At 39.4% G+C, this 16874-nt stretch overlaps 1 protein-coding gene across 1 annotated transcript in view; it reads right to left on the reverse strand.

The window, feature by feature from the left end:
* The window catches only part of ak5 (adenylate kinase 5), a 117110-nt gene that overhangs the window by 69176 nt on the left and 31060 nt on the right, over positions 1-16874 (reverse strand). The window contains exon 6 of the mRNA XM_030751787.1: positions 14466-14657. Within this exon, the coding sequence (XP_030607647.1) occupies positions 14466-14657 (192 nt within the window). The remainder of the gene's footprint in view (positions 1-14465; positions 14658-16874) is intronic.

Consider the following 16874-nt stretch of genomic DNA (forward strand, 5'->3'; position numbering starts at 1 on the left):
GTTTGAACTTCAGCAGGTCGTCTCGACCATTTCTATATGTCTAAATGCACTGAGTTGCTGCAATGGAAAGGGCCAATTAGATATTTGCATTAATGAGGAGTTGACTACTGTACCTAACAAAGTGGCTGGTGAGTATACAATTACTAGGGTGCAGAGTTAAATCCCGCAAGGCTAGTAAACTTCTTTATCTTCAGTGTCTCTTCATTAAGCAGAGAACATGCCTCTTCTTAGCCATCCTGATTTTTCATGTCAGACTGCTAAAAATTATCAGGGAGAATGAAAAATGCACCTCTCTCTATTAATGATCAAAACTACAGCAATGCTGCTAAATCCCTAACTGTAGTAATAAATCATGTTTTCTTTTGTCTACAGACAACAAAACCAACCTAAACACAGCATAATGCTGTCAGCTTTGGTGCATGGTCGGCTGCACAGTCATTTGTCACGTGAAAATGGGCTTTAAGACATTTGAATTCAAAGCTGAAAACGGCATTGTTTGGTTATGCCGGCAGGTCAGTGGCTACAATTACATGGAGCCTAATGCTCTAATAAAAAATTTCATAAACTGATTAGTTAAAAAGCGGCACAATGTTTGCATTGTTTCTGTGATGCCCTCTGTTCAGATGTAAGGAATTATGGATCGATGCTATTGTTCTAAAAATGGCAGCACTGAAAGTGATCTGCAGCTCTCCAAGTAATTTAAAAAAATACATACTCTTAAAGAACAAGACAATAAAGGCAGTTATGCGCTGATATCTGTTTGGGGAACAGCACATTTCAGAGAGATGAGACAGCCGTTGAGGATGACAAATGCTGCATATATTCATCACTTTTATGCATGACACACTGTAAATGTGTGTGTGTGTGTGTGTGTGTGTGTGTAGGAAACCGCAGCCACTGTAAATCAAATCTAATCAATCCACATCCAAATTACCTCGAGGATCTTTTTTTTACAAAATTATGATTTTAATTAAAATTTTTAATTAATCTTTCTGATTTGGAATAATGTCTTGCTCTCCAGGAACAGCAGGCTGTCAGCCCAGCCATTGTTTTCATGGTGATTTTATTTTATTGTAACACTCCCCTTACGCACCCACCCATCCACCTGCTTGCTGGGTGGGGCTTTGAGTATTTGTTGTTGATTATTCTTCAAGGCCTCAAGATATATGTAATACTTAAGAGACAGAGTGGAAAACTACCAGAATCAACAGAAACTTGCCTCTGCAACCACATGTAAGCAGGCTTCGAGGATAATCTTCCAAAGCTCAGCTTTCATTGTCTGTACTAAAATGGAAATCCAGCATTTTTAAATGCTTGATGTTAAAGGCATTTTATTCACCTTGTTTCCAAATCCAGAACACACACTGTACTGATACCAGCAGCAGTTATTCATCATGTCTTCAGCTATCAGTCTGTAGCACTACAGATGACAGATGCACACGCTTTCACAAAAAATATCTTTAAGGAACTATTTTACCTTCACGTACTAAAGTAAGAAGTGCATCTTTTACAAAGGTGGGGTGAAGTAACAGCTTCCATCTATTATCTAAAAGAAGGAGAAAGTGGATTAAAGGAAACAGATGAATCAGAGTCTCCCAAAGCTTGGACACATCTACTCTCTGCAGCTCTTTTGTGCACACAATGTGTTTGAGCAAATTCGTGTGAAGTTCTTCAAGAGCTCAAACGACTCTCCCTGCACTTCACAACAGTCCTCTGGAAGTGGTGTAAAGCTCAGTGTCATCACTCGCTTGTTAAAAAGAAGAAATGCAGTGTGTGACATCTTAGATATTAACAGACATAAAAGGATGTATAAATAGATACGAAGACTGAAAACTATTTTCACGTGATCAGTCTTGTCATCAAATATATTTCAGGAGAAATAAAAGAATACATTGTAACATCCCTAGAGAGACTCAGAAAGGAGAACTTAGGAGTCTGCTGTTTGTGTATATCTGCGTGGCATCTAGCAGCATGTGGGGAGGAAGCAAGAGCCGGGCTCAGCCAGGGAACATGTAATTAGTTCTGTCCGTTTTCCTCGAATGACAAGGCAGCTTTAGCCGAGGCCCCAGCAAACAATTATCTCTCCTCGCTGCAATTTCCGATTATCTGTTTATGTGGAGGTGTTCCTGTGTGTGTGTTTGTATGTTGGATAATTGAGTCATCCGAGGGGGGTGGGGGTTCATTAACCAATATCTAAATGCCATGATTGAGATGAAAATCACAAGCATTGCCTTGAGAAAATCGACATCTCAAATGTGAAAACTGTACATCAGAGGTGCCGGGATGCACAGACACAGAATCATAAATGAAGTCACTTAAATATGGAGAAATTACCGGCCTTGTAGGCATTATTATTGACAAATCAGTCATTCCTTTTCAGCGATGTGGAGCGGTGACTCACTGCTCTTTTGTTGCGTTATTCCTTCTTACATTGGACCTGACATTTAAAGTGAAATGATTACGTTCGCACAAAAGGCGTCCGCTACGCAAAAGCAATTAAGCCTCAGAGGTTACTGCATCCATCAGTCAAGAAAGCGTTGACTCTATCACACGGGATAATTATGGAAGAGAAGCACAAGCATGTCCTATAAGAATGTAATCAAGTCTTTTTTGAGACTCTGTGTCAGTTCTCATAAACAACTATTTTAAAAATTTGTTAGAGGACAGACTGTGTTTAGACACACAACAATGTAACTGAAAGTGCATGAATGTTTACAAACAGCTCGTTATAACAGCATACGTTTTCAAAAAGCTGACGTGTTTCAAGTGTTTCTAACTCATAAACTTTTGCTGCCCTTCAGGATGCTGATGCGCGATCATGTTTGAATGTTTTGTCATATCTGTTTCACGATCTTTATAAGTTTCCTGATCCTTTGTTCCTTTAGTTTTTGTTGTCCTTTTGCCGTGCCTTATTGGCTTCATAGTGTAGTGGTTTATACATTTGCCTGACAAGCAAAAAATCCCCGGTGTGATCCTGGGAGGAGGCACAAATCTCGTTGGGGCTGCGTCAGAAAGGGCATCCAGTGTAAAATCTGCCAAATCAAAAATCTGGAGCTACCCACTGTGGTGACCCCTTGTGAATAAGGGAGCGGCTGAAGGTTTTTCATGTGTGTGTGTGTGTGTGTGTGTTACTGAGTGCTTTCCTTTTTCCTGCATATCTCTGCCTTCCGTCTTGTCTGCCTGAGCAATTCTTTGTCCCACTTTACCCCCTGCTTTATTTTGAAGGTTAATTCTTAATGTGATTTACAGTGTTTTCCTGCCTTTGTTCTTTTTCCTGGTCTAGTTATTGACTTCAGTTCACGTGTTATATAATCTTTCTTCCTGGTGTATGTAGGGTGTGTTCAAACCTGGAAATGGTGCACAACTTTTTTGCTACAGCTTATGGGTTGACAACCTTTCCATTCTTCCCTTCAGCTATCACATGAGGAAAGTGATGTTATCATTTGATTAGTTATGCTAAAAAGGTAACTGAAATATAGTTCATGTTACACAGACCCGGACAAACTCAGCAGAAACAAATGTTTAAAGACATCGCACTTCCTGTTAGCACTCTGCTAAAACCAGATTAACATGTATTTAGTGTATGACGGCTATGCTGCGCAGGGATGCTGCTCATTCATTCAGTCCTTAATCCTCATTAAAGTAAACATGGAGAAAGATGATTTAATTAGGCACGGATGGAAAAATCAGGTATCAAATATAAATGGACAGAAAATTAATCAAGAATTGACATTTTGAATCTCAAGGGAGACTTGTACCCAAGAATGATCATGTTAAACTTCTCTGAACAGTGGTCCCCTGTCCACTGACATCTACACTCGCCAGTAACTTTATTATGTTGACCTGTTTACCTGCTTCCTAATATAAATATCTTATCAGCCAATCACATGGCAGTAAGCACACTTTGGGCCCCTCAGTACCAACTGACCATCATTTAAATGTCACAGCCTGCCTGAGTATTGTTTCTGACCATGTCCATCCCTTTACGACCACAGTGTACCCATCTTCTATTGGCTGCTTCCAGCAGGATAATGCTCCATGTCACAAAGCTGAAATCGCCTCAAACTCGTTTCTTGAACATGACAGTGACTTCACTGTGCTCAAATGACCCCCCCCCCCACAGTCACCAAATCTCCATCCAGCAGAGCATTTTTGGGAGGTTGTGGAACGGGAGATTCACATCGTGGATCAGTGGATTATTTAAAAAAAAAATCAGATGATGCAAGATTCAAATGGCTAAAGATATTGTGGTTTGGTAGTCTGCTGATGACAGTTAAGTGGAAGGCTTTCTATTGTCTTTGTTAGATTTTAAAGCTGTTGAGATAAATGGCATTAAAATAAATCTATTTGGGCTCTTTACAGTCAGATTATGTAGGTTCAGCAGAGCTCAAAAGCTCAAGGCTTAAACGAGATAAATATATTTTCTTCTTCCACAAATGTCATTGAACAAACAGGCAAACCCAGCAAACCTCCTGAGAAGATAGATTTAACTTGCATTTATTATCTGAACTCTTCATCGATGTTACTTCTGAACAACAAGAACTGCTCAACAGTGCATTGTGGACTGAGGTTGCACTTCAGACTCTGCCACCCTTTGATTTCTTAGTTGTTAAGTTTGCCTGATTGCAAGGATGATTTGACGACCCAGAGAGAGACAAGTTGAATAGAAAGGTGGAGTGATGTGCAGTCTGTCTGAGACTCATTGTAACGACCCGTTGACCCTGCTGCACCACAGTGAAAGTGGGGACAGCAACTCAAAGGAGGGATGAACTTTCAGTAAGCTCAAAAAAGGTTAAAATTACTTTTGTCACTACTGCAGACTTTCATTGGTTATTCCCAACGTGTCTTTTATAAAAACACAACTTGTCAGACTGCATAAACAATCTACTGACTCACCGTTATAAAACTGTTATTTACTCTCTAATCAGTGGTTTCATTTACCAGAAGTAAAAAAATAAGAATAAATTTAAATTCTTTCTGTAGTTAAGAAGTATTTCCTACCTTTTTAAAAGCATTTAAGACTCTGCCACCCTTTGATTTAAATCAAACGTGACTATATTTGGATGACGCAGTAGTGCTCAGGAGGTATCAGCTAGTGCTAGCTGATAACTCATAGTATTAGATGGGATGTGATTTTTGGCCAGCAAAAGAAAGAAGCTTAAAAGAAAATGTACTGAGCAGCTGACTGCACAGACTGTCTTCACAAACATTTTTAGAGTGTGAGAGAAAACATTCCTGCTTCAAAAGACACCGAACTCAGTGTGTCTTAATTAAGGTGACTCCACTGGGAATGCCGGGAAGATGAGGAGAATTCTCTGAAAGGTTGCAGGCAGCAGAAAATTCATCCAGTTTAACGTCAGTACAGATACTTTGATAATTAGATACCAGAACTCAGCTCTAATGTGCTTTTCAACTCTTACTGCATTCTTTACACTGTATTCCAGTGATCAACCAACATAAATCTGATGATACATTAGGTGTTACATTAGGTGTTATATTAGGCTCCAGCAGCAGAATGAAAAACTCTTGCCAAGTCTACATGCTTTATTCTGCAATCAAACTAAAAAAAATTAAGAGCCTCAGTAAGAAAAAAACATGTCTTTATTTATTAATTTTTAAAATTTTTTTAGTTTTTGTGCTGCTATTTTGTCATGTTTAGGTTAAAATTAAGACATACTTTCACACTGATTATGGGTTCATGTCAGAATACATTTAAAGTATTAGTTTTTAATACACTTCTCAGCCTGATGCTGTATTTTTAAAAAAAAATCAATCCCATACCATGCCCTTTTATTTGTATTTTTCTTTTGCGGTTCCCCTGTCTTGGTGCTTTAATGCTGTTATGTAACATTTTCTCTCTGAAAGAATTGCATTTATATTAAAAGGTTATTTTTTTAATCTAAAGCTTTTCTTAGGAACTCAGTCTGCAGTGCTTTGATTAAAAAATGAGGACACAAGGATTGTTTGAGTATCGTGACTCAACAGATTCAGGGTTTAACTTCAAGATGAAAAGTTTTTTATTACGCTTCAGGAAAAAAGGAGGACACAGAATGCAGCTGGGTAATATTATATCAGCCTTTGATGGTGATTAAAGTAGTTAGGCCAAAAATGTACATTAGCTATCAACAGACTTTTGACCACACAGGCATGCAGCTATCAAGCTGCTATTTTTAATTCTAGAGAAATAAATCATTTCATCGTAACAGCTCAGATTAAATACTGAAACTGGTAGCACTCTTTGAGGTTTACGCCTTCTAGCATTAAATGAAAGCAAAACACTCCATAACACTTTTATACGTTGATATTCTTTCTAACACCTTTCTTACCTGTTTTCTTATATTTGCGGTTTTTTGAGGAGGTGTTTTGTGGAAGACATCATGAGTAGTATTGATATTTTCTGCAACCCTAGACCATTATGTGTGTGAATAGTCCCTTTTCCTTACTAGTTGAGGGCGATACTGTTCCCCTTGTTCTGGAAACTCGGGGGGGCCTCCTTTAAATTGACTGACTAGTCTGGCCTGGGAAGACTTTTTTTTTAACACATTTTCTTCCTGTTTATGTCAAGGAGGAATGCAGAGGTGGCAAAAGTACTGACATTCTGTACTTAAGTAGAAGTACTAGTACTTGTGTTAAAAAATACTTTGGTAAAAGTCAAAGTACTGGTTCAACTTCTTTACTTAAGTAAAAGTAAAAAAGTACAGGCTCTGAAATGTACTCAAAGTAAGAAAGTAAAAGTAGTTCTTTGGAGGATGTTTCTACCTGCTATTTTTGTGTAAAGCTAACCAAACCTCATTATATATTACATGACAACACAAATGTTCCAATTCTGTGTCCTACAGATTCCGTTTGAATCTGTTATGTAGGACATAAGCTGTGAAATGGAATTTAAACACAGCTCTGTTCTCTGTGTCCTCCATAGTAGAGGGTGACTGTGCCTCCACCTAAACACAAACATGAGGATACTCAGGGGTTACAGTGGGATTCAGAAGGTGGAGGAACCCTAAGATCAGCTGTAGTGGTTCTGCATGGGGAGAAGAATCACAACTTTCTAATGTGAGCTCCAGTAAATGATGTTGGTGTGCAGGCTGTGATCAGCTGGCCTGCTGCTGCTGCTCTGAGGTTTACTGCTCTGTGTGGATGAAGTGAATTCACAAAGATGTAACCCAGTATTTCACAGCTATATTAGCTGATCTCCATCCCCTACACTGACAGCAAACAGGCTGAATAAATGTTGGATTCAGTGAATGAATCTCAGCATCAGCAGCTTTGATTCAAACTTATCTCTGCTGCACTGATGTAACTCTGACCATGAACACAGCCTCTGTGCACCAACACAGAGCTTTACTGTAAATACAGTACAACAAGCTAACCTGTTTATCACACTGCAGTATTTTCATACAATCTTTGAATTACACAAAGTCAGCATACTTCACTTTGTTTTGCAGTCCTTATTTTTAATTCTTTTTTTGCAATTCTTTATTTTCAAAGTTTTTGTTAATCCAAAAAAGATGAATACATAAAAAAAGAGAAAAAAAAAAACCTAAAAAAAAAGGACACTTAGACATAACATATAACCCATGGGGTGTGTCATTGCTGTACATCCATATATATACAAAAATGAAAGTTAACACAATCACCATTTACATCGGGTTTAAATAAAATCTTCCCTTATAGTTGTGATAAACTCAATCCATCTACTCCATTTGTCCTCAAATTTGTCTTGTTGTAGCCTGATATTAAATGTTATTCTCTCTAACTTGAAAATGTCATATATGATGTCAAACCATTCATTTAACATTGGTGTTTGGGGGCTGAGCCATTTCCTAGTAATGGCTATCCTGGCTGCTGCAGTCAAAATTTGAAACAAATATTTAATTTTATATGTCACATTATCCCCAAGCAGTAAACCTAGATACATTGATTTCAGCTAAAATGGTATGTCCATGCGGAACACTTTTAAAATTTTATGGACTTCTCTCCAAAATGGTACAATCAAAGGGCATGTCCAAAATATGTGGTAGTGGTTTGCTTCTTGTCCTCTGCATTTCCTCCAACAGCTTGCTGATTTAGTAAAGTTTCTTCCTTGGATTGGAGTTTTAAAAAAACCTGACCACGTTCTTCCAGCAAAATTCCCTCCATATCATAGAGTGGGAAGTTTTCCATTGTGCCTCACAGATTAATGTCCATTCCAGTTCAGATATTGATAAATTGGCCTCTTTTTCCCCATTTTTGTTTGACGTGGCACAATGTTCCTTTTGATTGACAGAGACCTTTGTAAAGTCTTGAAATTGTTTTATGATTATTATTTGCAATATAGGCATCCACAAATACTTTAATCAAATGATTATTTTGATACTTTTCTTTTGTATTCAACAATTTTTCAATATAGTTTCAGATTTGAAGAAAACTAAAGAAGTCACTATTATTTAACCCATAATTTGTTTTCAATGTTTGAAAGTTGTTCACTTTCCCTTGACTTTGCAGGATACAGTATGCAGTCAAACCTTGCGAAGCCCACTCTTTGAACCTTACATCCAACCTGTTGGGGATGAAGTCTTTTGTCATATCCACACCATCAGCAGTCCTACCATGTCCTTTAAATTGTTATATTGTATTGTCTTGTTCTATAATTTAAGATATTAGCTTATAAATGGATTTTTTCCAATTTTCTATTCTGTCTGTTCTAATCTTTTGACCAGTTAATTCTTGAATTGGATATTCATTTGTTGTTGCTTCTTCAATTTCTTTCCATTTGGCAAAATAATTTGAGTTACACAGACACACAAGTGGTCTCAGTTGTTTAGCTACATAGTAGTCTTTTAGCCTCTTTCCCACCAACAGGGTTCCGGAGCCGGAGCCGTGAATTGAACCGTTAGGCGGGTTTTCCACCGCCGAAACACTCGGTGCTCGGCCGAAAAACGGGTTCAATTCCGGCCCCGCAAACTAGCTGGTCTGGAACCAGGAACCCGTGCCGAAAGCGGCAGAGGTGCGTGACTCTGCCGTCTCAACGTCAAGTTTTCTACCATATTACATGTGTATTATATGAGAAAAGCGAAGCGATTTTCATGGCTGTGAATTAGGTGGCTCTAAGGCTGAACTTGCTGCTTTGCATCAGTTCACATCACAGATAAAAGGCCACAAAGTGCGTACTTGTCGTCTTGCTCTAATCGCTGTCTGTGTTTCCCTCTGTGCTGGACACAGATGCTGCAGTAGTTTGGTTTGGACGTAACACGTATTTGCAGCACAAGAAAGGAGAGCATGTTCTCCCACGTTTGTGCGCTTCAGCTTCCGTGTCCAGAGAGGACCCGCCCACACTCATACGTAAAGGAGCAGTTCACAGAAACGCGGTGGGAACGCGGGCCCGTTCTTAAGCGTTTCGCCGGTGTTCATTGGGATCGGCACGGGAACTTGCTCCGGCTCCGGAACCTCGGCGGTGGGAAAGTAAAGTGATGGGAGTGCCATTCCTCCCTTATTCTCAGAGGTGGCAAAAGTACTGACCTTCTATACTTACGTAGAAGTACAATAACTTGTGTTAAAAATACTTTGGTAAAACTTGAAGTACTGATCCAACTTCTTTACTTAAGTAAAAGTAAAAAAGTACAGGCTCTGAAATGTACTCAAAGTAAGAAAGTAAAAGTAGCTTATTGGAGGACGTTTCTACCTGCTATTTTTCTGTAAGCTACCTGAACCTCATTATATTGTATATTATTGTAATAATATAAAAAGTTTTAGGTACTACACTGCAGTATTTTCATACAATCGTTGAATAACACAAAGTCAGCATACTTGTTTTGCAGTCCTTAATCTAACCTCTCTTCTTCCTCTCCTGTCCTCTTTCTCCATCTCTGAGTGAACTTCTCTCTCTTTTCTCTCCCTGAAATACAGCAGCTCTTCTTTTAGCTAGCAGACACACTGTATGACAAACTGCACACACTTTGTGTGTTTGCAGATATTTGTTGAGCATTTAGAAACGTTGCATTTACCTGCCACACGTTACTCCCTTTATGCTCCTCTTCAGTAGCGCTAGCTAAGCTGTTTATGTCCGGTCCGGCCCGCTGTAACCCCTGATTATTGCGCTATAAATGAGACATTAATTATATGGGTTTGCGTATTTAATCCCTTTGTACCCGATAAGCTCCGGTGATGGAGGATATGCCAGTACGGTTGTCTCTTATGTGTTACTGTTCCTCCGTTTAGGATCAGATCGTTTGATGTTTGACGGCGCACTGACCGGAAATGCAAACTTCTCTCTGACGTGTTAAAAAGCAACGAGTCTGTCTGAAAATGTAAGAAGTAGAAAGTACAGATACTTTTGTAAAAATGTAGGGAGTAAAAGTAAAAAGTTGTCAGAAAAATAAATATTCAAGTAAAGTACAGATACCTGAAAAATCTACTTAAGTACAGAAAGGAAGTATACTTCGTTACTTCCCACCTCTGGAGGAATGTAAGAAGTCTGTATTTTATTTTGTTTTCCACTGATGGTAGGTAAAGTGTCGCACCGCAGCCACCAGGCACTCCCCGGGCCTGGTTTATTGGTTCTTATAGGGGTCATCTGAACCCAGGACCAAATTGCCTTGGGAGACCCTACTAGTGATCAGACGCCCTCCAACAACATAGCCCTTGGGATCACTGGGACACACAAACCCCTCCACCACGATTTTAAATATATATATATATATATATATATATATATATTAGGGGTGGGACTTTAACGCGTTAATTTCGATCAATTAATTATGGGGAAATTAACGCGTTAAAAATTTTAACGCATTTTAATCGCACTTTGCACCGTGGAACGTTTCTCAGTGCACGAGTTCCCGGCATACAGATTATATCGACGAATGTCCAAATTAGGGGCCGCATCCTGCGAAGGACCCGGCCCACGTCTTTCGCAGCCCACGAACACCACAAAGGCCGGAAGTGAGCGGCTAGCCTTCATATCAGCTGCCGTCACCTCTGCGTAGCTCATGTCGCCTAGCAACCGTGAGTGCGAAGCACAGCTGTGTAAAAGCAGCTGTTAAACGGAGAACGAACTTTTTCTCAAATGCGATTAAAATGCGATTAATTTCGATTAATTAATTACAAAGCTTGTAATTAATTCGATTAATTTTTTTAATCGAGTCCCACCCCTAATATATATATATATATATATATATATATATACCAAAAAATATATATACAAGTATTCTTACACACTACAATGCTTCTGTGGCACTGCTCCTTCCTTTGAAGTGGGAAAGGGGTGAGTTAATTCTACATTATGCTCAGGTTTGCCGTCATCCAGGCCGGGGAATAACATAACTGGGGACTTGTCCATTTTGCTCAGGTTACAGGTTCTTGTGTTTTTGCATATTTCTGGGTGAAAGTTATTCTTCTGGAGTAGCTCTATGGGTTTTGATCTAGACAGTTTTGCTAAAAATTGTTTGTGTGGAGGATCAATCCTAGTGAAGGAAGCAGGAGTGAGAGCAATTTTCGGCATTTTTCAGTTGAATGAGTCCAGTGCCCATGCCCAGTGAAATGCATGATTCTAACCTGGAGCAGGACCATACTAGTCTTTTGTTTTTTTTTAAGCTGTCACAAGCCTGAGCACCATGAAATCATCTGACCTGATGAAACTGTAAATGTGGAGTCCTATTGTATGGTCCTGAGGTGTCTGAGGGAGAACATTCAGTGCCACCACACAGGGCATTAAAAACACAGTTTCTTGGCCACACCAGCACTCAACCGCCTATACCCTACTTGCCACATCTCCCAAATAAATATCAATTTGAACAGTCAAAAGTGGTGGTTAGCACTGTTGCCTCACAGCAAGAAGATCCTGGGCTCAAATCCACCAGCTGGCCGGAGCCTTTCTGTGTGGAGTTTGGATGTTCTCCTCATGTCTGCATGGGTTCTTTCCGGGTACTCTGGCTTCCTCCCACAGTCCAAAGACATGCAGTTTGTGGGGTTAGGTTAAGTGGTGATTCTATAGGTGTGAATGGTTTTCTGTTTCTCTGTGTTAGCCCTGCGACAGACTGGTGACCTGTCTAGGATGTCCCCTGTGGCAGTTGGGATAGGCTCCAGCCCCCCCTGCGACCCTGAATTGGATAAATGGAATAAAATGGAAGGATGGATGGATTGAAAAATCAACGCTGCAAAAGATCCAGCATTGCAGAGACACAACTACAATAGAAAAAGGACCATGAAGCGGGTACTGGCCAAATTTAAATCAGGTGGGGTTCTATTTTTGCCCCTTCCTGGAACTTACTGATCACATCTCATCCATGTTGTGTCTTTCACCATTTTTCAAGAAGACTGCACTTGAACAATGTAACACATAGAGGGGTCCACAAGATGGAAATTGTGTATTCATGAATACTTTAAAAACTGCTGTTCTTTCTCCCCACAGTCCAAAGAAACAGGTTACTGGATGCAAAACAAACAAACAAAAGCTTGCAGAGTGCTGGTATACGGTATTGAAAACAGAAAAAAAAAAGACAATAATCAGAAATGAGATTCATGAAGTGTGAAGAAACAGGACAGCTGGTCAGACCAAAAGAAAATAAGTAGAGTATAAAAATAGCATGCTAAAAATAGAATAATATTATAACACATGAGTTAACAAAGCAAACAAATCAAATTTTAATGTGTAGACTCCTTAAGAGACTGATATTTTTACTGTTGGTCTTGTACCTTAGGAAGCTAAAGGAAGGCAGAGTGGCCCAATACTCTACATAAACAGCCTTATCTTTAGTGTTGATATGAAAATCCAGTGGGGGTTATTGCATGCGTTTGTTTTAAATTAGCCCCAAGAATCCAAATTCATGCAAATAAAGTCTCTTTCTCACAATAATATTGTAGAGAAGTTATACAGAATTCCCTCTGCCACAAAGAAGGCGACGCTGAGCTGAGCTGAGACTCAGACAGATCAATAAGACTCCCACCAGAATAGTGGGCTGTTGACTGCAGGAGCCAATATCTCTATTTGCACTCAACTCACACATACCAAGGCTAACTCGATGCCACTTTGCACCAAACCACACAATCAGATGAAGATCCCAGAGGTCTCTAGTTAACACTGAGCCCTCTGTTTCCACAGCAGCAGCTTGCATTGCAACTCCAAACAATCAGAAGCTAACAAACGCAGGTTGGAAACCTACTTGACTTTGTCTGCACACTCACGTTGTGGTGTGTGTGGTAAGAATGACAATGAATATGTTTGGGCATTTTAACATAATTACTATGCATGGGCTTACACCTGTGCATCCAGGGAAGCACCCTCACGGTCAGACAGAATGATAACACTGATCTTGCCTGCAGACCTGCCAATCACGTCAAATTACATTTTACCCTTTCATTCAAATTGTATCTCTGCAACTATTAAATGGATTGGAGTGGTTTGATTCCTGGCTGCTCCAGTCTGCATACCAACATATCCTTTGGCAAGATATTGAACCCCGAGTTGCTCCTGATGTATTCATCAGAGTGTGAATGTGTGTGAATGGTAGATAGAAAGCACTTAGATGTAGAAAAAGTGAATGGGTGAATGCAAATGTGTTGTATAAAACGCTTTGAATGTTCAAGTAGAAAAGCGCTTTATAAGAACTAGTCCATTTACCATTGTTTAATAGGACTCATGTTTTTTTTTTCCAGTTGCATCTAAAGAGAACCTTTCCTTCATTTTAATGACCTGGCATTAAGACTGGCATGGCCAATGGCAACAGTCTCACAGGCTGCAGTAGTTTTTAAATTGGTTGCAATTATATGTGATGAATGATGTGTATTGGGATTAAGTCATTAGTGTTAAATCACAAAGAAGTGGCTGAAGAGACACCCATACCTGTTAGTCACCCATCACCCAATGGCTACCAATTAAACCTCACCCTATAAACTTGTGTTTTATTAGCTAGGCTGCACTGCTTTTTAGATTGCTAACAAATTGTAGATCATGCTCGACCACTCCCAATAACCTAAAGATGCTTTAGAAAAAAAAAAGAATATAAAATATCATCTGTGATAATGTGAATTAGAGGTTGGTATGGTGATGTAGTGTCTAACTTTTGATTCAGAAGAAAAAAAAAAAAGTTCTGGGTTTGAAACTTTCTTGTTGTATGGCTGTGGCTTCCAGTCACAATGATGGGCATTTTTTTTTGGTTAACCAGTGGTTCCAAACTGGCCGTAGCTGTAGATGTAATCATAGAGGGTTGTATGTCTCTGTGAGAGCGCTGTAATAGACTTGTTTTGACCTTTGACATCTGGGATATGACCAACTCTTCCGGAAACCTGAGCTGAAGCAATTAAAATAATGAATGGATGGATGATAATGTGAACTTAATTTCTCTGGCATTAAAGCTGGAAGCAGTGCTCACCCCTCCACCACTGAACTCCACATCCTTACTTTCCACTACCTAAGGTTGCTCTTTCTTTTAGTTTGACATACTGTATACACATACTTTGTCCAAAAATCAGTTTTTCAGCAGTCTTACCGTAACAATAAGTCCCCTTTCCTGGAAGTATTTGACCAGAGGAATGGTGTTTTGTTTGAAGTTGGTCAGGCGGCGATCAATGGCTTTGGGGTTGTCATCAGGCCGTCCCTGCTGCTCGGCTCGTTTCTGCAGCCTCTCCTTCAAACGATGGTTGGTGCAGGCCAGGAACACCACAAGGTCAGGAGTACAGATCTACCGGGAGAGAAGAAAATACGTTAACCATTACATTAAAAATTCTTTATTTCTCAGAAAAGTCCTCGTTTAAATGTGATGGCCATACTCTGACCCTGTGGCAGCTCAGAGCTGCTGACTCCCTCAAATCTCTGTGGTCCACCCGGGTCACTCTCATTTTTAAATTCAGCGCATTCCAGTCAAAATGTTAAAAATGCAACTCATTCAAAACTAAAGACTTGATCTCTGTTAGGTCTGAATAGACTAGGAATAATTGCAGTATGCATACTGTGTGCATATACTGTATGTACACACAGCGATATTTATTGCTTTTGAAATAAATTATTTGAATTTCATTGGATTTCACTGCCCTGAAGATTTGAGCTTGTCACTCTGAAAATAGCCTGCAGCTGTGCCAGCGACGCTGCAGTTTTAATACAGGTGGGATTATGACTCAGACAGGTTAATACTGTCCTCTCTCAAAAGCTGCCACTCAGAAAGCTTTTCTTTGCATTATTGCTTTTGTTTGATAAACAGAGGAGAATGAAATCATAGATGAGCTCAGCTAACAGTTAGCTTCTTTTTTGTGGGACTTTGGTATAATCCCACATGCAGCCTTTTTCATAAACATCTCGTCTTAAAAACACACACACACACACATATATATTGGATAAATGTTTTTTTTTATTTTTTTTAATGCACAAAATTAATATAAGTGGCTTTACTTGAATGTTGCTGCTGCCTAGCTACAGTGCATCCAAGCAGCCAGTGCATTAACAGAAAGATCATTGTAACAGTTTATAATCTTGATTTTAGCTAACTGTGTAAAGGATGTGGTCTCTAGTGCTCATGACCTGTTTTGTATTACAAACAGGTCACTGTGTCGCCTGAATTTGTGTCACCTTAATCTTTATAGACAAAAAAAAAAAAGTGTGAGCAGAACTACTCTTTTCAGCTCTAAATACTGCAGCTGTTATTATGTACAGTCAGTCAATTAAATGTAATGCAAATCCCGGCTGCACGCTCTCGCCCGGGTCCTCTGTTCGTATGTAAAGACTTTGCTCATTTTTTTAGTTTTTATTTTTTTGTTTTTGAAAAATTAAATCTAGCAGGCTTCTCGTGCACATTTTTCTGGACAAACTGTCTAGTGGGCTGCGGGTACTGTTTCATGCCACCAGTAGTGAAAAGGACACTAGAGAAAAATCAGCCAGGAGAGATATGGAGAGGGAAATGGTCGGTGGCACCACCTGCAAAACCAGTCCCTTTTTGGGGAAGGTCTTGTTGCACCTATTGTCACTTTAATTTGGAAAAGCGGGTGAAATGCATTCACAATATTTTATGCTTTCTAACTGGACAGATTGAACTCTGTCTTATACTCTGAAGTGATGTTTTCCCTCAATTTTGAGCACTGTATATACATATAACAAAATATCTTCTAATCTAAAGGAGGAATTAATGTCTAAGTTAAATCTCTAATAAACATTTAATACACATTTATTATGTGACACCACAGAGAGCTTGGCTGCTTCTGTTTTGCGCTGTTCACCCTGTGAAAGCTTTCCTTAGTAACTAACGAGTGCAGACATACTGTATCTGCTGTCCATTTAAAGATCACTGAAGGATGCTTTTATTTGCATAAAGCAAAGCTGCAGCAAAAGGAAGTATAATTTGATTTCTATGGCGGTTCTGACCTCATCAGGTGTGACTGACAGAGTGTTGATTATCCTCCTCATCTTGAACCTGACAACCTACGACCCCGTGGGAACTTTCCTCTTTAAAAAGCACGCACAGCAGTTTATGACTATTCATACCCAGTCTTGTGGTTTCCTCCAGCGTGTGTCTCACTTTGATGAAATGCACTTGATGAACACTCTAGAGTCTGTATTTGATCTGGCACACTGCCAGAGAGCTAAAAATAGTCCGAACAGTGATGCTTATTGAGGCACATGCCATTCTGGCGGCTCAGTTTTGAGTCTTAAAGCAGCTGTTTGCTATGGAAAAAGAGTTTATTTTTTTTTACATAGATCATCATTAAAATGGCTGCTCTTACATTAGGTTGGAGTAAAAAGACATCATGCCAGGCTGTTTTAATGCTGGCAGTTCAGTAAGTGAATCTATCTGTTTTTGCTTCAAGGCCAGGAAACATGTGGTAGATTTCTCTCAAAAGCACACACACACAGAGTCCTAGATAAGGTGCATAAGTAGATAGATGCCGACCTGATATCTGTGCCAAACATC

The sequence above is a fragment of the Archocentrus centrarchus genome, chromosome 17 (assembly GCF_007364275.1).
Source record: "Archocentrus centrarchus isolate MPI-CPG fArcCen1 chromosome 17, fArcCen1, whole genome shotgun sequence".
NCBI classification, from domain to species: Eukaryota; Metazoa; Chordata; class Actinopteri; order Cichliformes; family Cichlidae; genus Archocentrus; species Archocentrus centrarchus.